Source organism: Malania oleifera, chromosome 6, assembly GCF_029873635.1.
Source record: "Malania oleifera isolate guangnan ecotype guangnan chromosome 6, ASM2987363v1, whole genome shotgun sequence".
NCBI lineage: Eukaryota > Viridiplantae > Streptophyta > Magnoliopsida > Santalales > Ximeniaceae > Malania > Malania oleifera.
This window is the reverse complement of record NC_080422.1, coordinates 39,170,641-39,195,127: the sequence shown is the minus strand read 5'-3', so window position 1 is coordinate 39,195,127 and position 24,487 is coordinate 39,170,641. Positions and strand designations below refer to the sequence as shown.

At 36.9% G+C, this 24,487-nt stretch overlaps 1 protein-coding gene across 1 annotated transcript in view; it reads right to left on the bottom strand.

Annotated features, from left to right (window-relative positions):
- Positions 1-809: 809 nt before the first annotated feature.
- LOC131157538 (uncharacterized) overlaps positions 810-24,487 on the bottom strand; it is a 42,217-nt gene continuing 18,539 nt past the window's right edge. Inside the window, exons 3-4 of the mRNA XM_058111768.1 lie at positions 13,443-13,712; positions 810-1,055 (exon numbers count right to left, since the gene is read on the bottom strand). Coding sequence (XP_057967751.1) covers positions 1,000-1,055; positions 13,443-13,712 — 326 coding nt within the window. The 3' untranslated portion in view covers positions 810-999. The remainder of the gene's footprint in view (positions 1,056-13,442; positions 13,713-24,487) is intronic.

The following is a 24,487-nucleotide window of genomic DNA, read 5'->3' as shown; positions in this document are numbered from 1 at the left end:
GAGTATGTTAGGAGTGACAATGTAATGGGACAAATTGAGGGAAAGGGGAGGAGATATTGACTTCATATGTACTCTTTAGGGATTTATATTGATAATCAAACTATTTGTATTGATGCTTGTATTGTTATTCTCTTAATTGAATAAAATAAGTAGTCTTTTTCATGATTATACTTCTTTATGTTGGATTGTGATGTACTTTACTAATCTATGAATGTTTTTCGTTTTATTGCCTCTTTCCTATATAAGTTGGGATTGTCTTTAATAATAACTTAATGGCTACCATGTAATTAAAGAGACCTAAGGAATGTTTATGCTTGTAGTCTTGAATGTGTAATCATTAACTAACTCGATTAGAGGAGGGCTCTCCACGAATGTCGCACAACCCTTATTAGAGTCCTTATTTGGGGAGTTCGTGACACCTTGTTTGACTGTAGATAACTACTTTTTTTTTTCTTGTAAGGATCACAAAAATAAAATCTTACATCCCAACATTTATATAGAAAAAATTAAAAACATCTTTTGCTCTTCTTTTTAGCTTTTCTATATAGACATTGAAAATTTGAAAAATTTGCGAAAAATGTTCAATTAATATTATTATTATTATTAGTAGTAGTATTGTGCTCCAAAAAAAACATGAAATGAGGAAAAGAAACAGAAGAAGAATTTTAAGGAACAAAATGTGACTTTCTCATTTGCATAGAGGGTTGGCACTTCAAAAACTGAAACAAAAAGTAGAAATTTAACTATCACGAAATTTAAGGGACTGGTATGCTTTACTATATATTTTAAAATGAGATTGGCTCGTAAAATTTCAAGGAAGTAGTTCCCAATAATTTTGTAAGGTACTGTTTGAAATGAATTTTGCTGTCCCCATATAGAAATGTTATCTTACATTGCAAATTCACAAGTCTACTCAATGAAGTAAACAAATATATCCAGTATCAAATCAAAGAGAATTTAACCTTGGACAACCTTAAACTTGGCAAAGGTAGTTGATCATTAGGAGCACATTGCCTTCTCCAACAGTTCACGCAATTGCCCGCTTTTATATGCGTCTGTAGCAAAATTAGTCCAATAAGCAAACCTCTCAACATTCAAGAAAAAAGATATACAGAATTCAAGTATGCATAAAGTTGGACATTAAGGGAAAAAATGCTATCTAGCAAGTAAAATAATATCAAGGGAAAGCAAAAGATTTCTAAAAAGCCCAGCTTGGAAACCACACGAGTGAGCAAAAATGAATTACAAGAAGACCTCAAAACAAGACTAAAGACAATTATAACCGATCTATAAAAGCATGCATAAAATATAATCACAACAATCATGTGACTGCTTAAAAGCTCTAGAAGATTAATATTCCCATGATACCAAACTCAAAAAAGAAAAAAAATGTTTATCTGTTTAAGATTAACAAAAAATGCATAATCAAAGTTCGAATAAGTTAAAACTGCGCTCCAAGTTCCAAACTCTTGGGTAACTTAGCAAACTTGGTCTTCATTACAAAATGTATCATTGAAGATGGTCTGAGTTGAAACTACAAGCTTGCCCCAAGTTAAAAGTCCGTGCTAACTTGTACAAACTTGGCCTTTGTTTGTCCTTTGGACACAGCAGCACCCGAAGCAAGCAACAATATAAATTAACAATGAAAAATCATATCAAATGTATGTCAACACTATATACAGAATGTTATTAACAATAAATATTGTTCTTTGCTGACATAAAAGCACCATGCTTTCACATCATATTGCATCCGCAATCCCAACTTGACCCATCACATAGAAAATGATATAAATGTGGCCAAGTAGTATCCTTTTTCCCGGTCCCCCCTTTTTCTCAAATGGAGTGGATCAACATTATAAATAAACAGCTAAAACAAATGGCTAAATTATAGCTACACATCCATTCTAAAGAATTAATTAAGCTACAGGTCCAGAAGAATGGCAGTTGTGCATTAAGAAAAAGGGCACATCAACAAGAGGAAAAGTTCCGATAGGATGCAAGTGACATATTTGACATTGCTTAGGCACCCATAAAATATTGCTGACACTATGTAAGACAAATCATAGTTGGTGACAAGGATATCAACCAAAGGATCAACATCCAATTAACTGCAATGAATCAGTCCGATAAAATTAATCAAGAAAGAGACGCTTGAGCATGACAGCCTTGCTCAACTGATCATCACACTTTGCACAAAGCAGATAAATTGTAACAGGTATAAACCTACATAATGGAAAATGCTGCAAAAGCAAGATTAACAAAAGGGCCTTATGTCATGGCACAGCCCAAAAGATGTTATAATCATGAACGGAATTCATTAGATTAGCACTTCTAGAGTAAGAAAGAGTCCCAACTAATTACTATGTCATCAATTAACAGAAATTTGGGGAATTATACATTCAATAATCACAAAGAAGCTAGTTAAATTTTGAAAGGGAAAAAATTGGCATTTATTCATTTAAATATTCACCTCCAATCAGCTTTACTGAAAGTCATAGGCATGGACCTTTTATGAAGTGGGATATTGAGCTAGAGTGGATATATTGAAGATTCTACTGTGATACTAAAGAACAAATGATAGAAATCACTAGAAGTTAATGAAGCAACATGGTCCTGCCACAGATCGCATTAAGTTGTAACTTGCTTACTTATAAGTGCTCAACAACCATGCCTAAGCTCAACTAATTTCAATTTATTCAACCTCAACCTCATACACACATGTCCAGCACAATCCCACACCTATTTGGATTTTTCATGTGTTTTATTATTAATCTCAGCAGCAAGTAAGCGTTCAACAACCATGCCTAAGCTTGAGTAACTTCAATTTATTCAACCTCAACCTTGTACACACGTCCAACATAATCCCACACCGATGTGGATTTTCCATGTGTTTTATTATTAATCCCAGCAGCTTCCCTGTTTTACTACGCACACTGACTTTTCTTTCATTGCAGGCCTATCAGGATCCTTCTCCCTTGTTAAACTATGTCTGGGCTATGGTATCTTTTGCCTGCTCACTTAGGGAGCATTGCCATGGGTCACTGGTCACTCAAAGTGCCGCTTCTTGTCAGATGGTGACTTCGTAACATATGACAAGACAATTAAACATCCAGTAACACCCGCTGCATGTCCTGCCTCAGGGTTTCTGTCAGTATACACAAGCAATTGGACAAAGAAAGAACATCAAGTGTCATCTCATGTGCTTAAAAGTGCCGACTTCCACTTTGAAACTTATTGACTTCTAGCAGGACAACAGTTCATTCTGATTGTAATAACCCGAACCAAGAAAATAAAAGAAAAAGGGAAAATAAATAAGGAGAAAGAAAAGAAGGGGGAAAAGAAATTTAGAAAAAGCATCAGCAAGGACTCGTTGACGAACCCTTCTTCGTTGACGAACGAGCTTCTTGGTCTCGTCGACGAGTACACGTGTCACATCGTCAAGGAATTACCGAGAGTAGGGAAAATTCAGATTTTTAATGGATTCGTCGACGAACTTGATGTTCTCGTCGACAAATGTCCTTTGGTTCGTCGACGAACCTTTTAGACTCGTCGACAAAGCTCAACCTATAAATAGGCCGTGGGTCATTTTCTTTCGCAAATTCTCTCTCCTCTCTCTCTAGGACTTCGGTCCTCTCACCTTCTCTCTCCGATTCTAGTCTGGATTTAGTCCGATTCGACTATCAGAAACCACCACGAGGTTCTTGGGGCGATTCTCTCCAAGTTAATTGAAGTAGAAACTTGATTTGGAGTTCTTGGGCACCACTCCAAAACTAGGGTAAGTAGGATATTTTTAATATTAAATTAATTATTGGGAGCGTGTGGGCCTAGGAAATGTTAAATGATAAAAATTCTAGGGTTGAACTGATTAAGTTAGGATTTTTGGAATACAAAGTTCCGTTTTCCATTTGATTTGGACAGAATTTTGAGAAATGGGTAAGGGGAATAAATTATACCAAACCTTTTACTAAATTTGAACCAGTTATTTTCGAGTAAATGAGCCGCCGTATATATATAGTACGGTTTTTCTGAAAGGATAAGGCATTTAAAAATGATTGGTTTTGATCATAATTCATATTTGGGAAAAACCGTGGCATGAAAATAATCCTTCATAATTAACTGGTTGTAAATACTGTTCAGTTGTGAATACTGTTTGCTTGTTAGTGCTGTTTGGTTGTGGATACTGTCTGGTTGTGAACACTGTTTGGTGGTGAATACTGTTCGGTTGTGAATGCTGCCTAATTTGGGTGAATACTGTCTATTGTGAGTGTAAACGTGCAATGAAATACGTAACTACCCTACGTGGGCCACGTACGGTAAAGTACGCAGTTGTTCTATGTGGGCCACGTACTGTGGTAGTACGCACTAGTCCTATGTGGGCCACGAATTGGGTAGTACGCAGTAGTCCTATGTGGGCCACGTACTGGGTAGTACGCAATAGTCCTATGCGTGCCACGTACTGGGTTGTACGCAGAAGCCCTATGTGGGCCACGTACTGCAGGGTATGCAATTGCCCTGAGTAGGCCACGTACTGAGATCAATGGAATGTATTGTAATTCTGTGTAGTTGTGTGGTGATGTATGTGAACGCATGCATTTCTGGAATATGATTGATATTGGATTATGTGTGAATACTGAATTGTGAATTTTATTACGTGAATATTTATGGTAAAGTAAATCTCTCCGCCCGAGAGCTTATCGTGAAAGGTGAATGCCCTGATCGGTATCAGTTGTAGCCACACCTGAATCAAAAGGGTATGGTTACAAACGGTATCAGAGCAGAGGGAAGGTACATGTATGGACGTGTAATCTTCCCAATCCTCGAGAACTTTTGCTATAAATATTAGATTGTTTGTGTGACCATAGTCTGTATGGGCCTTGCCAGATGTTGTTGAATAATTGATGAGTTATTTTGTATATATATATTTATTAAAACTCTTCTACTACACACTGCTATAGTTTATTTCTTCCTTACTGAGAGGTGTCTCAGCCCAGCGAATTATTATCTTTTCAAGTCCTTCAGGTGATCAAGCTTAGAAATCTCCAAGGGTAGGGTTTAGTTTTTTGTGATTGTGAGTGGATGTAGATACTGAAACTTTTAAGTTGATGTCTTTATATTTTCCTGGTTATGTTACGTAAAGTGAAGGGATACACTTTTGGGATGTATAGTATAGAACTTTGGTATTACAATGGAGAATGTTTAATTATTTCCGCTACGTGTATGTTAGATATGGTGTCAAAGACGTGTGAATGGTCTCTTCACACTCGGGCCCCACCTGGAGGGTTCGGGGCGTGACAGTGATGAACTACAACAAACTCAAAAGCAATTAAAAATTATAGGGAAAAAATCAGCAAGCATGAGAAGTGAGAACATTTCAGAGAGAATGGTTGGAGAATAATCATGGGGTACTATTTGGCCAAAAGTAGTTGGTAATAGGTTAAGGATTATGGGTGATTGCAGTATTGTTATATACATATATATATATATATATATATATATAAATTAAAAAATAGATAAAAAGAAAAACAATATTTTTCTTTGTAAAAGAATGGCCCTCTGATAATTATGGAGAGTTGTGGCCAGAAAGTCCATTTCATCAATATAACTTCTTATGAGATGCACTGGCTGGATTGTACTTCCATAATTTCTTGCTCCAAAAGACAAAAAATCCATGAACGAAAACTTTCAGGGCACCTAATCATTTAATCTTGCTACGTTTGAGAGCCAATAACTATGGGCAATTTTTATTGCTGGAAAGAATTCCTCATCAGGGTGCAACACAAATGTTGAATACTCCGGACAATAGAGAGGCTTCAGGTTGGTGGTTAGGAGCGCGCCTGGGGGGGGGGGGGGGGGTGGTTCGACTGAAGCTGAGATGGAAGGAGTGAGGGTAAGAAAAAGTTCCTGCTGAGATGCCAAGATTGTGGTTCAGTAAATTTGATACAAATGGAAAAGCTGCCCGTGTACATTATCATTTGACTGATCTAAACCCAAAAAATTCTGAGTCTGAAGCTAAGATGGAAGGAGTAAGGGTAAGAAAAAGTTCCTACTGAGATGCCAGGATTGCAGTTCAGTAAATTTGGTACAAATGGAAAAGCTGCCTGTGTACATGATCATCTGACTGATCTAACCCAGAAAGTTCCAAGTCTTTTCAAGATAAAATAGGCAATATTTTCAACATGTATCTCATCCAATTGCCCTTTCAATTTTTTTTTCAGGTTTTTCTTTCTTTTTTTTTTTTTTTTTTTTAGGATTTGTTTCTTGATTGGAATATCTTTTTCTTCTCTCTCGTAATTTCTTTTATTATATATAAAAAAAATGCAAGAATTAAGTGTTTTTTTTTTGTCCCACATTGGTAGAATAGTTCCACATTAGTACAAAAAGTTGTTTTGAACTTTTTGTATTATTTGTCCCACATTGGAGAGAAGTGTTTTTTGAACTTGAGTTTGAAGCTATATAAAGAGTTAAACTCTTAATTTGTAAAACACACCTCAAAGTTGTACTTTGTCAAGAAGTATTGGATTGATTGTCAGCGCTCGAGGATGTAGGTAATTCTATACCGAACCTCATTAATTTCTTGTCTTGTTCTTTTTACTGTTTTATTATCAGTTTTTACATTACTTTAGTTTCTTATATATTCAATAGTAGTAGTTGTAGTATTGGTGTTTGACACAAATGGGGTGCCCGACACAATAATTGGTCTCAGAGCTAGGTAGAATAGTGCCGATACGTAAGTATTCCTTTGTTAGGATCCTTGATTCCATGTTTGATGCATAAGAAAGACCTTATCTAAGCGAGTGCTCAGAGACCATTGCAGCTCAATCACTCCCTGGAGGTCGGCCTGGTCAAAGTGAAATTTCATAGGATAAAACAAAGTAGACACAATTGGTACGTACTATTCATCTTAAGCCTTTTACTTTGTTGGTTGCTATTGAATATATAGAAGATGACAGAAACTAGTGCAACAGTAGAAGAAACTTTGTCCACACGAACTCCAACCCCTTCGGCATTGACATCATCATTGAAGACGATGGCTAATGCTCGTTTTGAGGTGGAGAAATTTGATGGTACCAATAATTTTGGTATGTGGCAATGTGAGGTAATAGACATCTTGTATCAGCAAGAACTAGATATTACTTTGGATGATAAACTAGTAGATATGGGTGACAGAGATTGGGAAAAGATCAATTGTCAGGCATGTGGTACGATTCGTCTGTGTCTCGCTGAAAATCAGAAATATTGTGTTATGAGGGAGACATCTGTAAAGAAATTGTAAAAGACATTGGAAGATACATTTATGACCAAGAGTTTGAAAAATCGGCTCTATTTGAAAAAGAAATTGTTTCACTTCTAGTATCAACCAGGTATTTCGATTAATGACCACATAAATGCTTTCAATAAAATTTTGGCCGATTTGTTAAATTTAGATGAAAAGGTGAAAGATGAGGATAAAGTCATATTGTTACTGAATTCTCTCCCTGATGATTATGAACATCTGACCACCACTTTATTGTATGGGAAAGATAAAGTTACTTATGATGCTGTTTGTACTGCATTGATTAGTACTAAATACAGAAAGAAGGATCAGAGGGTCTATAAGGAAACAGCAGAAGCACTAACAATAAGGGGACATTCTCAGAGTCGTATGTCTGGAAGGAAGAGTAAATCTCATGGGAGGAGTAAATCTTGTGGGAGACCTGCTAAAGATGAATGCGTCTTTTGTCGTGAGAGAGGGCATTGGAAGAAAGATTGCCCTAAATTACAGTAAAAGAATAAGGGCAAAGCACATTCAAATGCCAATGTAGCCAATGATGATAGAAGTGAGTCAGATTTTTCTCTTGTTGGAACATCTTCGTTACATTATTTTGGTGAGTGGATTTTGGATTATGGTTGTTCCTATCACATGTGTCCCAATAGGGAATGGTTTTCTAATTTTGAAGAATTAGATGGTGGGGTTGTTTTTATGGGAAATGATAATACTTATGAAACAACTGGAATAGGATCAATACAGTTGAAATGTCAAGATGGAACTATTAAGATCTTGACTGATGTTAGGTATGTTTCAAGCCTAAAGAAGAATCTGATTTCATTGGGTGCCTTAGAATCTTAATGGTTCACTATCACTTTGAAAGATGGAACCTTAAAGATTAAATTAGGTGCGCTGGTGGTGATGAAAGGAATAAGGAAAAAAAACTTGTATTATTTACAAGGTAGTAGTACAGTTACTGGCTCAGCAGCTATTGTTTTTTAAAAAGATGCAGATTCAGATACAACCAAGTTATGACATATGCGATTAGCACATGCAGGAGAAAAATCTTTGCAACAGTTAGCTAAGCGAGGTTTGTTAAAGGGTGCAAAGGTGTGCAAACTTGAATTTTGTGAGCATTGCATTCTGGGAAAACAGACTAGATTGAAATTTGGCATTGTAATCCACCAGACTGAAAGTATTTTAGACTACATCCATACAAATGTATGGGAGGCCCACAAAAACGGCTTCGTTGGGTGGTATATATTATTTTGTCACTTTTGTTGATGATTTTTCCAGAAGAATTTGGGTGTATTATATAAAGCATAAAAATGAAGTGTGATATTTTCCTAAAGTGGAAAAAATTAGTTGAAACTCAAACTGACAGAAAGATTAAATGGCTCAGATCAGATAATGATGGTGAATACACGAGTGATCTGTTTATGAAGGTATGTCAGGATGAAGGTATTGCTCGACACTTCATAGTTCGAGATACACCACAGCAAAATGGGGTGGCAGAACGCATGAATCAAACTTTGCTGGAGAAAGTTCGATGTATGTTGTCTAATGCTGGGTTAGACAAAAGGTTTTGGGCTGAGGCTATTAGATATGTACGTCATCTCATCAATTGTCTACCATCATCTGCAATAGGGGGGGAAAACACCCTATGAAGTATGGTCTGGAAAGCCTGCTAGTGAATATAATTCTTTACATGTATTTGGTACTATGACTTATTATCATGTTAAAGAATCTAAATTGAATCCAAGAGCCAAGAAAGCAATATTCTTAGGGATAAGTGCAGGATTCAAAGGATACCGTCTTTGGTGTCTAGAGAAGAAAAAAAATGATTTTAAGTAGGGATGTGACTTTTGATGAACTTGCAATGATGAAGAAAATAATACGCATGGAGTCACGAGTTGAAGAGAAGACCAGTGGTACTCAACAACAGGTGGAGGTTGAGACAATTTTGGGAAACCCAGTGAGAAATGAGACTACACAAGGAAACTCTCTAGTTACGGTGGGGAATAGTGAACAAGAAGAGGAGATTTCAATTCTAGAATCTTCACAGCAACAAGAATTAATTGTTTCTTAGAGGCCAAGACGAGAAATTCGAAAACCTGCTCAATATACTGATATGGTGGCCTATGCACTTCCAGTTGTAGATGATAATGTTCCTTACACTTTCAAAGAAGCAATGAGGAACTCTGAATCAGACAAGTGGAAAAGAGTGATGGATGAAGAAATGCAGTCTCTTCATCAGAATCGGACTTGGGAGCTAACCAAGCCGCCCAAGGGTAAGAAAGCAATTGGTTGCAAATGGGTTTATGTAAAGAAAGAAGGATTTCCATATGCAAATAATGTTCGCTTCAAAGCTAGATTAGTAGCTAAGGGCTACGCATAGAAGGAAGACATTGATTATAATGAGGTATTTTCTCAAGTTGTTAAACATTCTTCCATTCGAATTTTGTTGGCTTTGGTAGCACAATTTGATATTGAACTAGTTTAGCTCGATGTAAAAACTGCATTTTTACATGGTGATTTGGAAGAGGAAATCTATATGACTCACTCGGATGGATTTCAGGTTCCTAGAAAAGAAAATTGGATATGTAAACTAGGTAAATCGTTGTATGGTTTAAAACAATCTCCAGAACAGTGGTACAAACGATTTCATCAGTTTATGATAGGTCAAAAGTACATCAAAAATAAACACGATCATTGTGTTTATTTTTGTAGACTACAAAATGGATCTTTTATATATTTACTCTTGTATGTTGATGATATGTTGATAGCTTCAAAGAATAGAGAAGAAATCAACAAGTTGAAAAGTCAGTTAAATCAAGAGTTTGACATGAAAGATCTTGGTGAAGCAAAGAAGATAATTGGCATGGAGATTCGCAGAGACAGAATGAGAGGAAGAGTTAGTTTGTCTCGGAAACAATATTTGAAGAAGGTAGTACAGAGTTTTGGCATGTCTGAGCAGTCAAAACTAGTAAGCACTCCTCTTGCTCCTCATTTCAAACTTAGTGCGCTTTATCTCCTAAATCAGATGAGGAACGTAAGTATATGTCATAGGTTCCTTATGCAAGTGTTGTTGGTAGTCTGATGTATGCAATGGTTTGTACTAGACCTGATATTTCACAAGCTGTTAGTATGGTGAGCAGGCATATGCATGATCCGAGTAAAGGACATTGGCAAGCTGTGAAATGGATTTTGAGATATATTATGAATATGATTGATGTTGGTATAGTATTTGAGAAAAATAAAACTATTGATCAACGTGTTGTTGGATATGTGAATTTTGATTTTGCAGATGATTTGGATAAACGTCGATCAACTACTGGATATGCTTTTACATTTGTTAATGGTCCGATGAGTTGGAGGTCTATCTTACAGTCTACCATTGCCTTGTCTATACCAGAAGCAGAGTACATGGCAGTTTCAGAGGCCATTAAGGAAGCTATTTGGTTGCAGGGTTTAATTGAAAATTTGGGAGTTGTTCAGAAGCACATTGTTGTGTTATGTGATAGCCAAAGCGCTATTCATTTGGCAAAGAACCAAGTCTACCATGCACGAACGAAGCACATCGACGTTCGGTTTCATTTTATGCGGGATATTATTGATGGAGGCAAGATACTTCTTCAGAAGATTGCTACAACTGAAAATCCCGCAGATATGTTGACCAAGATTGTGACAACAATCAAGTTCAAACATTGTTTGGACTTGATCAATATTCTGCAAGTCTGAATATTTTTGGATGGCGCCGATAATGTGGAACTCCAGAAAATGTTGGTGACTGAAAAATTTGTTGAATTTATCGTCAAGGTGGAGATTTGTTGTTTTTTTGTCCCACATTGGTAGAATAGTTCCACATTAGTATAAAAAGTTGTTTTGAATTTTTTGTATTATTTGTCCCACATTGGAGAGAAGTATTTTTTGGACTTGAGGTTGAAACTATATAAAGAGCTCAACTCTTCATTTGTAAAACACACCTCAAAGTTGTACTTTGTCAAGAAGTAGTGGATTGATAATCGGCGCCCGAGGACGTAGGTAATTCTATACCGAACCTCGTTAATTTCTTGTCTTGTTCTTTTTACTATTTTATTATTAGTTTCTGCATTGCTTTAGTTTCTTATATAGTTGTAGTATTGTTGTTTGGCACAAGTGGGGTGCCCGGCACAACATTAAGGGAATGAGACATACTTAAAAGGGCATAGGCCTTAAATGTCATCTGGACAAACTATTTCAGGATAAAAACATTTGGCTAAAGCTAAATGATAAAGGCTGCTTTCAAACAAAAAAAAATGATAGATGGACCTAACTCTCCGAGGGCCTGTTTCACTTAGGTTTGTAAATTCCATGTCCAGTTCAAAGGAGCTAAAGACATGATCAAAAGAATTTTTCTGCTGCAAACCCATCTCACAGCAGTTCACTAGATACAGTGGCTTCAACAGAATCTAAGGGACTTTCCAAGAATCCAAGTACAGAAAACAATGACGAGCACAAACAGATCAGTGATAAATAATGGTTTTAAACATTCTTGAAATTGTCAAAGTCTTCATTCAAATTTATGCTTTCCACCACCATTGAAATCAAAGTTAATTTCCTTTAATATTTTCACAAAATATTCAAAATTTATCAAAATTTCAAAGAAACTTGTCAAGACTTTGACAATGGAACTTGAACTTTGATTTTCAAAACCCTTTATTACTAAAACTCGATAGAGTACGATGCTCATACAACTTTGATGGAAATATTGAGGGTTTGAGAACTCTCATATGAAATTTAATACAATTAAAGAATTTCACTCTCTTGACTTAGGTGGAACTTCAGTGTTTGAACCAAGCATTAAGAATTTCAATAAAACTTCAATAATATTGTTCTAAGCCATCTAGAACAGATGAAGACCCTTCTTTTAAGTTTTAGATTCTTTGAATCCCCCAACCCCCCCCCCCCCCCCCGGTTTTTTTTTATTAATTTAACTACTTACCCATACACTTTTAAAATTGTGCATATATATATTTTCAAACTTCGCTCTATTAAATTTTGTTCATGTATTGATCTCATGGGGAGTTAATTTTGATCGACCCTTATACCAGTTGGATGTGAAAAATGCCTTCTTGTACTTGTATAGAGATTTGCAAGAAGAGGTATACATGGAGTAACATCCTAGGTTTGTTGCTTAAGGGGAGGATAGTGAAGTATGTAGGATACATAAGGTTATTTATGACCTTAAGCTGTCTCCTCGAGCCTAGTTTGACAAATTTAGTGTTGTAGTCTACTCTCTACATTTGGCTTAACCCTGTGCTCTTCTGATCATTTGATTTTTTTCTACAAAAAGGAGTTAGATGTGGTACTTCTAGTAGTTTATGTTGATGATATCATCATCGTTGGTGATGACTAGAGAGGGATTGCTGATGTTAAACAGTGGTTTCAAGCAAAATTTCAAATCAAGGCCTTGGTTACTTTGCATTACTTTCTTAGTATTGAGATTGCATGGTGTAGGAAAGGGTTGAATCTATCTCAGCGAAAATATACATTGGACTTTCTAAGTGAGACTAGTTTGTTGGTTGGGAACTAAACTAGTTGATACAGCTATGGATCCTAACATGAAGTTGTCTAGGGTTGATCCCGACTTTGAAGACAAACGTCGATATAATAGGCATTTGATGAAAGTTGGTCTACTTAACTGTCACCAGATCTAAAATCTTTTGCATTGGAGGTGGTGAGTCATTTCATGGAAAGTCCCAAAGTCCACACAAATCCAAATCCAATGCCTGAAATTCCATGCTCTCAAATGCAGGATGAGAATTTTTCCAACCCGTTGATTAGCTTCCTAGTAGAGTGTTTCTCTGTGGGCATATGCTCTAATGCAATCAAGTATCTAGTCCCCAAAAACAGACTCCTACATCTATTCAACATCGCAATTCATTGCATGTGCAGAAACCTTAGTTGTAATCTGGCATACCAGGTGTACTCTCAAAGACACTAGACACATCCCCAGCAAATAAAACTGAGGGTGAACACCTCGCTAAATCATTGATGTATCAAATGTGTGTGAGAACTCCAAATGCTTTGTTCTCATATTTGGTCATGCATTATAAAAGCGGATGATGCAATTACATTAAATTTTAGAAGTTATTAATAGACATAACTGATTTCACAAAAAACAAAAGATCACAAAAGCAAAGGCAAGGCTTACCAACAGTGATGTCACAGCCACCAAAGAATTCTCCTTCAATATAAAGCTGAGGAAAGGTAGGCCAGCTGGAATACTCCTTCAAGCCCTGACGCAATAATTCATTTTCTAGTATGTTTATTGTTTCAAAAGGCACATTCAAGGAATTCAATATCTGCACCACAGTGTGTGAGAATCCACATTGTGGGAAGTCCTTGGTTCCCTTCATAAAAAGAACCACTTTGTGTGACGTAACAACTTTATCTAAGGTAGTCTTGAGCTCAGGAGTTAATGCTGCAAGCACACACAAAGAACTGAGGAGAAATAGTCGGCACCATTTTATTATCTCAAATGAAAAGGAGAGAGGGAAAAATAAAGCAACTGCAAGGAATCAACAATAAGAAAAACAAAAAATTGGTGAGATATTCTGCAGGTTTTTTAAGCCAAACCAACTTGCACTATATTCGATTCGTTTATTGCACGAACGAGGGGAAATAAAAATAATAATATGATGATCAGATACTATTTTCTCAAAATAAAGGAATTTTCAATTGAATTCCAGTCAACAAAATCTCAAACCAGTTAGATTGAACCAAGCAAATCCAGCATGCCATCTGCTCTATTCATTTATAACAATAATTATTTACAATTTTTAAACCACGGCTCATGTGAGAAATACAAACGTAACACTTTCTTGACCCAGTGACATTACCTCCACCATTTGGTCATATATTCTCACAGTTACTATATTCTCATTAATTCATTCACTTTCTATATGTTCCCAGACTGTCATTTATTCGAGACGATTTTCAAGTCAATTTTGATTGCCAATATTTTATATGTTTAGCAGAAGGAAAATTAAACCCTTTTTCCCATTCTACTTAATTTGGGCAAAATCCTCAAGAGTTGGACAGTTGTCAAATCCACTGTTACTCTAGTACTACTTCAATATAAGTTATTAGTCCTAGGTCTGTCCCTACCATTTATACGGCCTTTAGAGTCAACTAAATCCTCTCCCACTAGAGTGTTATTGGTCATATCAGCAGTGCCTAAACCACCTTAGTCAGCCTTCACTTTATCTTCTACAAATTCTACTACTACCTTACTAGATATGTGTCCTCCCCTTCATCTTTTAGAGTCATACCACTCACCTATCCCTAGCATTCTCACTTTAGCTGCTTTCACTTTTTGGCTATGGCATTTCTTAGTTGCCTAACATTATAATCCATATAATCTAGCCAGTCTTATAGCCATCCTCTTTAGTATCTTTTCATTTTTTAGCTATTTTTTCTGTTATATTGCTGCTGGAGCTGGAATTCCATGTTCAGTTGTCACTTGTCAGCAGGAAGTTTTTGCTTCTCAACCCTGCATCAAATGGTATCCAAAGTTCCATGATGGACACCCAGGGAACAGTAAATCAAGAGCAACGAGCAAACATGGCTCATATGACTGAAGCTTTCTCTTGAGTAGAGCAAACACTCCAGCGACAGAAGGTGTGAAAACTCAAATGGATATGTCATAAGGTAACAACCCTTTAGAAATACCAAAAGGTAGTCAAAGAGATGAATAAGTTGAAGGTAGTTTATAGATACGATGTCCATCTCACTGAAGTTCTTGATTGAATACAGTGATTCTCCACCAATTAAAGATGTCTACTCCGATGAAGCTGACATGATGAAGTAAGTTCTTTCAATGTGTAGTTTAAGTAGTCATTCAAAAAAGGCAATGCATCTAGCTTATTTTGCTTCGGAGGGTAGGAAGGAGAAGATTTGGATGGTATCATCCATGCATGTTTATAGTTTCAGGGAGGATGATTTTTCCTGTGATATAGCATTGGATGATGTCATCAATTTCAAAGAGAAGATATGCGGTCAGATTTGGTATAATTTTACCGCATGTGAAAAAATTGCAGGAAAAAAAAAGGAAGAAAAGTTAGAGAAAGTGTGCAACTAAATCAATAAAGCCCCAAAAAAAATGTTAATAAAACCTACCAGTTTCACTGAAATCCAAAGAGCAAGTTCCCTTGAGACAACCAGCAGAGAAAGACCACAGAGATGCAAATAACCCAATTTTAAAGCAAAGCAACAGTAAAGTCAAAATTCATCTACTGAAAATGTGTGCATTCCTTTCCAACGAAATATTCCACAAAAAACAGAAAATACAGAAGTCTTCCACATTCTGTTGGCAGTCTTACTCCTACCAAAACCTCTCAAAGAAGTAAGCAAAAAAGGCTCTATTGGGTCTATACAATCCCAACTCCCTCCAAAAAGACCAAACAATCTATTTCACAAATCCCAAGAAGTCAGAGTGCAAAAAAATGAAGAAATGAGTCCCAATACTACAAGTAAACATAACACAAACAGACGAAGCCTTATAAGGCCTCCTCTGCAGCAGATTCTGTTACTCTATTAAGGACTCCTACCCAGATAAATGCCTTAACCTTGAAAGGGTTTAGCTTTCCGAAGACAATAGAGGAAAAGACAAAGATGGCCAAACCAAACAAAGAAGGCATATATTTGCAAGAAAAGGTCCCAAAGCCATCCAAAATTCCACCCCAAAATCAGCAATATGAAACTTCTAAATAAGATGTGAATCTTTCTTTCAAAGCAGATTCCCTCGCCCTAGTTCTGGAGTGTACGTTGGGTATCTCTTTTGTAGTTCAATTACAATAGCTTGAGACCAATGCCTTGAGTGAAGGACTACCATCCTTATCTGTGCATTTATCTTCTTTGGGACAGAGTTGTTCTAATGTGGTTTCTGTTTGAGAACTGATTAATGTTATAAGAAGGATCAAGCAACCCATGGGCACATGAGCACATATATGGAACCATTTGATTATGGAAAAGTGCAAACAAGCTCTTGGATATGACGTAGGTCATGGTGCGATCAAACCACTATATATTTTGGTGCTCATCTTTATTTATTTATTGATTGGATATGCCTAGATTGTATGCTTTCGCACCTAGTTGATAATTTTGCACATGGAAAAATTGAATAACCAATGCCCCACCCTCCCACCCCTTCGGGGCCATTGAGCCAGCAGCTTGCAAATTCAAACTTATGAAATCAGCCATACACAAGAGTTTTCAAAAAATGGAATCAAACAAAGAAAGCAGCTGTTCTTTTCTCGAAAGACGGGTTTTTGATCGAGATGTTTGGGGTTTCAATAGATTGTGGCAGAGAGGAGGCAAACATGGTGGCAAGTTATATTCCAACCAGGCGAGCATTGATAACAACAATAACAACAAAAAAATTAAGAGAGAAATGAAATATTTACTGTCCACACTACTGTAGTTTTCTTTTAACAAAGGAAATGTAATAGGAGAGAAGATAAAGAAACTACAAACTACGAGTGGACAAGAGATCCTCAAAAGAGAAATGCTAACAAAAAATAGAGAAGAAAAGCTAACAAAAGCTAAATAAGAAATCCCCCTCTTTAAACCCTTTCCATCATTACGCTGGCCTTTTTTCACCTTACTCTATTTTTTTACATAGAAAAGGAAACTTTACTAAAAATCAAAAGAATAAAAAGATAAAAAGATAAAAAAAGGAGAACTTCTCAATCAAAAGCAAAAACAAAATAAAACTACATCATCTTACCAGAGCACTCCAATCTCTGATGACATCTTGAAAACAGCAACCCTTAAAACAGCCTGTGCTATAAGCCCAAAGAGAAACCAAGTCCCAAATAAATCCCGTGGATAATCTCTTCCCCGAAACAATTCTAGCATTTTTTTTCACCTTACTCTTACCACCATCCAATCAAACTTCTTGTCCTCCAGGATTAAACAGCTTCAAGCCCATCTTCTCTATCAGTTGTTAAGCTTCTAAATCCTTTCCATTAATCTCTACCACAGGAGAAATGGGTGGACACAAATACCAACTAAATCAAAGGAATGTGAAGCATACCCATATTGTTCACGAGCATCATCCAATAATAAACCGTCATAGGCCAACTCACCATCAAAATCACATAATTGGACTCATTACCCCATTTCTTATTTTCCTTAAGACAATCTCCCTCACCAATACTCTTGCATGAGCCTACCTTCGAATCATTCAGAGTTTCCTCAATGCACAAACTATCAACAGTATTTCTTTTTAAAATGTACTCACCTACACAACAGAGTTATTTCGATTACTCAAGAGTATCCCATTTTGAACCCTGCCTGCTCTGGCAAGTGGCACCCGACAAGTATAAACCTTGGCATACTCAGCCTTATCATATTGCTTTCCAGTATCCAGACACTTATCTCCAGTAACTAAATAACAATTTCTGGAGACACCTTCAGCACAAACACTTCTCTTTCCCACTCCACTTGAATCGCTGGAATGCATCCCTGTTGGCAGACAACAAAGACCCCTCTGCTTCCATTCCTTTATGTTTCACCTTCCCGTTAATACTTCTCCCCTTTGTTCCATTACACCCCAAACCTCATACCCAAGTGTGAGGTATGCTGGGCCTTAGAACACTCTTCCAAGCATCTTTCTCATTAAATTGTGGGCCTCCAACATATTTAATTAATTACAGGCCTGTTCTTTTAAGAATTAATGTTGGACCTCATTAGCACCATCGCTTTGGGCCTGTTCATTTAAAAAGCTCTGCTCGCTCACTCGAGAAATTAAGCCCAAATTTCCTTTACTACCCAAGAGTGGAGCCAAATCCAACATGATTGTCAAGCAACCTGGCCCACTCCACCCAATTGTGATCCTGTGACCAACCCCCAACAAAACTCTAGCCCCCTCTGGAACAGTTGCTGTCCTCATCCAAAGGACTTGTTCATCAGCATTGTACTAACAAGTAATAAGCTACTGCTTCATCCCCCCAGCACAGTGCACAGAAGCTTTTTGATCCACTATCACAACCTCACTCCAAAAACAAGCTTTTTACTGTAAAAATCAATTCATTACCAGAAGAAGACACTATGACTGACTGATGATCAAAATTCTTCCACATGACTTCACCAGCCATCCTTTAGACCCACACCACCTAGTACAAACACCAAAATCATTCCTTATTCTAGCCCAACCTTAACTCCAAAAAATACTTCATTTTTGTAGATGTAATCACCATCCAGTAGATCACCTTCCCAACCCTAATGCTTTGAAAGCACCTTCCCAACCTTCTAAAAACCAAAGACAATCCATCAAAAAACCACTTTGCTGCCTCCAGAAGAAACCTTCATCTAATGAATACAAACTGGATTATGCTTGAGCGTAAAAACAAAATCCCCTTTCCTCACATTATCCATTCACAGATCAAAGGATTTCACTTCAATCTGTAATTCTGTACAGATCAACAGAGTTCCCTTGTCCTGGTATCCAACAGCCATGGTAGCAATTCATTTACCAAGAGAGCTATGAGATTGGAAGGAGAGGAAAAACCATCCTGCTTAATTATTAACTCACCAAATGGAGAAAACTGACTCTGTACTCTGTCCTACCAAAGCAGTGTATCTTTCACTGTAGTACCAAGTTTTGGGGGGCTTTTAGCACATCATCTTCTAAATAAGTGGAGGGTTGACATTTGAAGCTTTCAAAGAAAAATCAGGGTTAGAATTATTGAGGGTTTTGCATCTCATTATAAACCTTCATTAGGGTCCCCAGGGGGCTTCCCAATTTGGGGCTTCCATGTTATAGGTCTTGGGTTCGAATCTTGCGAGGGGTCAGAAGGGATAAAGGATAGGAGATGGGCTACCTCCTGTTGAGTAGCCCCGGCCTAGTGGGCCTCTAGTGGACCAAAAAAATATCAAACCTTCTTTAGTATATCTATATCCTCGGTTTTCAAAGTTAATAAATAAAGAATTCAGATTTTAGAATTCTGTTAGGGATATGGGGTTACAAACCATAGAAACTCATCATCCTCGTACCCACTTCAACCCCTTGATATTCTTTAGCTATTTTCTGTTATATGGCTGTTAAAATTCTGCATTCAGTCATGGGACAACAATATTTGCTTCCCATCAACACAACACTAAATACACTTGTTCCCCACCATCGGTTTACCTTTCAGAGTCATATCAAGCACTGTTATAAAGCCCTATCCAGCACTCAACTACATGAAGCTACCAGGTTTGGTCGATTAAAAGAGATCAGTGGGTTAATTTAGTCGAACCAGTGACATCAGCTTGACATCATAGATGTCTTAGATTATTAAAATATTCATAAATAAACAATGTATAAAATATTTAATTTTTTAAAATAATGCCTCATTAATAAATTTCTAGTTTATATATATTTTTTGTACATTTTTATGAATATTTAATAATGTTTCTTATTTTTTATTCAATAATTTATGAATATACTTTTCCATTGGAGGTACTGCTCCATCTTCCTCATTGGATTTCTAAACTTCTGATTCTTCTTTTTTATTTTCAGTAATTCAACACTTCTTCCCTTCACATAAGGCTCTAGTTTCTCATCATGAAGCCCTAACAAAACCTAGCAATTCTTACTCTCAGCCTTCATGTCCATTGGAGATTATTCTCCAGATCACTGCTTCATGTTAGGGCATGGCACGAATTATTTGAGCTAGGACCTTAGAGTTTCAATCCAATCAGGAATCCAATTACATAATCTAATATTCCTTCTGTTTGTTTTATGTGCGAACAAATTAATTCAGCATGTGAGAAATTTCCAATGCTAGACATTTTAATTGGACACTGATAATTAAGGGTGTACCAAGTAACTTGCTTTGAAGGCATACTGCAATCAACAACAACAACAAGCATCAAGTCCCACTAGGTGGATACATGAATCCTTTTCCACCAATCCACCCAATGAGCATTTTCCTGCACTAGCTTAAGAGCTTTTAAGTCCTTCCTCACTATCTCATTCTAGGTTATTTTAGGTCTACCCCTATCTCTTTATATACCAGAAACAATTACTAACTCACTCCTCACAAGTGTGTTGCTTTCCTATGCTTCAAATATCCAAACCATCTAAGTCACCCCTCCCTCATCTTGTCTTTGACTAGTGCTATGCCTAGTTTATTGCAAATATGCTCATTCATCAATTTATCTTTTAATGTTATACAACTCATCCACCTTAACATTCACATTTTGGCAACTTTTACTTTTTGTACATGTCATCTCTTAGTTGCCCAGCACTCTGATCCATAAAGCATGGCTGGCCTTATGGCCTTGTAGCCTAGGATTTTATGTATATATTGGTGAAATTTGCTTTTTGTTTGAGAATGTCCCTCCATGCTTTCCAGTTCCATTGCTGGCCTTCATATGCAAATAACATACTGATTCATTTGATGGGCTTTTGGACACTTCTAGTTTGATAAGCTTATCTTTACAAAGCAGGGAAAAGGAGGGGGATGGGGAGGGATGCACAATTTCATACGAGTCTAAATAGGTTTGTATTTGTTTTCCCTTTTTGTACTTCTTTAATATCCATTGATGGAGCTGACGTGATGTCTTTATTGTTGTGACTTGTATGGATAGGGAGAAACCTACTAGAAGAAGGAAGACAATTAATATTGGCGGACCATAGACCTATACTAAAGATTGTAGTTTTTTGTTTGTGGTGAGTTTTATTTATTTTATGAACTATAGTAAATTTACAAAAGTTGCTTTAAGAATTTAATGATCAGAGACAGGAGCTAGGGAGGATTCCCTTATCCTCCAATGAAGTTCCTCTCGTCATCAAGTAGCATAGAATAACCATTGTTCTCAAATAGCTCGTCACAGTTCTCGCGTTGTCGTCAAGTTTCATAGAATAGCTCCTTTGGAAAATTTCGACATCGTTGAGTCAAGTCACATCTTCTGGCAAGAAAAGAAAAGGAATAAAAAGAAAAGAATAAGTACGTTTAGCTCCTCTAGTGAAATTTCTCTATTGTTGAGTTGAGTTGTGCCTATGCCTCCCCAGCAAAAACCTTGCTTTGCTATTGCGATTGTTGCTTCATGATTCTGATAACCTAGTTTCACCATTGAGGTGAAGAAACTATTGTTTGTAAAGAGATCAATTGTCTGTTAGGTAAGAAGTTGTTCTTGTTTGCGGACAATGGTGAGTTTCTCAAAATTTCGGAGAAAAATGGAAGCTAGACCTTTCATATTTTCTTAACACAAGAAGGGAAAGGAACTGATTTTCTGAACAGTTGCATATTTCCCTATTTAAAGAAATAGAGGATCCTTGGATCAAGAATTTTAGAGCATTAAACCATTTCTTCATTTTCTCTTGAGAGCCAACAGCTTTAGTCGTTTCTAATCCCGGGAAAGGATCCCAAACAAAGGCATGATACACATGGTTTGAAATACCAAGAGGGAGGGAAGTAGGGGGATGGATGAAGTTTTTCTATATAGTCAATGTTTTTTTAAAAAAAAAAAGAAAAACATAAGCCTCAACTCTAGAGAGGGGCCAATAATGTGTTGTATGGACTGTGGATCAACAAAAGTAAGAGCAAAATCTGGGTATACCAATCTGATTTTTCGTGAGAACAAGCGGTCCAAAAGAAGTTTGGTGGGAATTACAAACTAGAGGAGAGGAAGGACTTCCAGAAAAAAATCAGTAAAGAGGAACACACTCTGGTGAGGGAAATCAAGAAAGGAAATAATCTGCACAAGGTAAGTGTTGATGGTTATCTTAGTCATTTAGCATTGTTAGTGTGTGAGTGTTATGTTAACAAGTGAGAGTTAGTAAAGGCATTATGGTCATTGGTATGTACTTTGACATATAAAATAAATAGAGAGAGAGACCTATCATTGTGATACGGTCTTCCATTTTACCAAATTTTTCAACATGGTATCAGAGCATGATTCTGAGACCTAAACCTTAATTATCACAGCCATTATCAAAACTGAACCCTAAAACCCTAAACCCGATGCATGTCTACCATCATAGAAGAAGTTCCAGCAACACTATAATCCTAAAAAATAGCTAGCAGCTGCGGAACCAGAGCAGTCCTAAGAAAATTCCTGGGCGACACAAATCCACAATAGATTTTGCAAAAACAACACTATAGTCACCCACAAACACTGCCAATGTGCCTCCCACTGAAATCTCATCTCCAGCAACTTCTCCACACGCCCTCGCGCTAGTCAAAGGCTGCCAGGGCCAACCCCACACACCAGTGCATGAAGCCAATTTCAGGCATGTTTCTGGCCTGAATTCTTCCAGCAGGGCTCAGATCCCTCTATAAACATATTATTGCAGTTTTTCATGATGTTTTTTGTCCAAAAATCTCACCTTTTTTAGTTGCTCATTGACGACATCCGAGGAATGGTTGTTTGATGATTCTCGAAGCTATTTGTCAATGTTTATTGAGTTTATTGACCCTGAAACAGTGGCAATTGCTGTGTTTTTTTTTATTTGTACATTGTGGGCTTGGGGTTTATCAGTTGTCAAAGGTTGTGTATGTTGGGATCAAGTTGGTGAATTCGAAAAACATGTTGCCCATTGTGTATTTTCAATTTTCTGCTCTATCAAGGTTGTATTTTGTGCTGGGATGGAGTTCCGAAATCCGAAAAGTGTGTCTCCCTCGTCAATTACTTGTTTGAAAGAACATCCTACTATAGTTGTTTCAGAGGAAGAGTACCATCTCATCACATTGCACCTTTTTGCTCAAAAAAGTAACCATACCGTCTGTATGTCATCCGGTATCTCCCCCACTAGTCCCTAGGTTATCAACTGTGCAGCTACTAACCATATGACAGGTGTCACCAACTTCTTTTCTACTCTTTGGTATTCTACAAATCTACCTCGAGTTGCTTTTGCTGATGGGTTCACTACTGCTGCTAAAGGAATAGGAATAGTAAATCCTAATCCCTCCATCTCTCTTTTTTCTGTTCTCTACATTCCTAAATTCCCCCTTGAATCATATGTCTATTAGTAAAATTACAAAGTCACTAAATTGCTCTATAACCTTCTTCCCTAATTCTATTCTTATTCAGGATCTAAAGATGAGGAAGACGATTGGCACATAATGTAAGGCTGCCATAACACATCAAATCCATTGTCGCCTTGGTCATCCATTATTGGTGACAAGTTAAAATAGCTAGTTCCTACTTTGAGTTCCATGTCTAAACTCAACTATGAGTCTTATCAATTAGAAAGCATCATCATGTTCCCTTTACCTCTCGAATCAATAAAAGTCGTTAGCCCTTTTATGTTAGTCCATTCCGATGTTTAGGGTCCGACACGTCAAAGTTGGGGTTTCGATATTGTCACTTTGTCACTTTTGTTGATGACTACTCTAGAATGACTTGGTTCTATTTAATGAAAGATCGTTCTAAGTTGTTTAATATCTTTTGTGTCTTCTATCCTCAAATAAGGAATCTGTTTGAATTCCAATCCAAATACTTCGCAGTCATAATGCTAAATAGACTTTAGTACTCAATTCATAACCTATAAGACAAACTCTAGCATGATCCATCAATCATCTTGAGCCCACACTTCACAACAAAATGGAGTTGCGAAGCGGAAAAACAGATATATTCTTGAAGTCACTTGAACCCTTTTGTATCAAATGAATGTCCCCAAAGTTTTTTGGAGTCATGTTGTGCTCACCGCTTGCTCTCTCATCAATAAAAAATGTCATCTTCTGTCCTTGGTGGTAAAATCCCATATTCAATTATCTTCCCCAAGGCTCCTTTGTTCTCCCTTCCTCTTCATATATTTGTCGTGTGTCCTTAATTCATCAGTTAAAAATCTAAAAAGGGATAAATTGGAACTACGTGCTATCAAATGTATTTTTTGGGGTTATTCCTATACTCAAAAGGGATATCAATTTTATAGTCCCACTTCACATTGATTCTTTGTCTCTACTAATGTCACCTTTTTTGAGTTTACTATCGATGTTATAGTCCCACTTTACATCGATTCTTTGTCTCTACTAATGTCACCTTTTTTGAGTCTACACCATACTATTCTAATTCCTTGAGTTCTGTTGACCTTGATGAGTCTCTTCCTCTACCTAGCCTTCCCAATCCTAACTAATTTCCTTCATCTAGTCTTCTTGCATCTTCATCCAGTTTGAGTCCTCGTCACTTGGGTCATCCCAATCTGCAAGTATACACACGACGACTCAAGGGAGGAGAGCCTCCTCCAGCTTCAACTTTTACGCC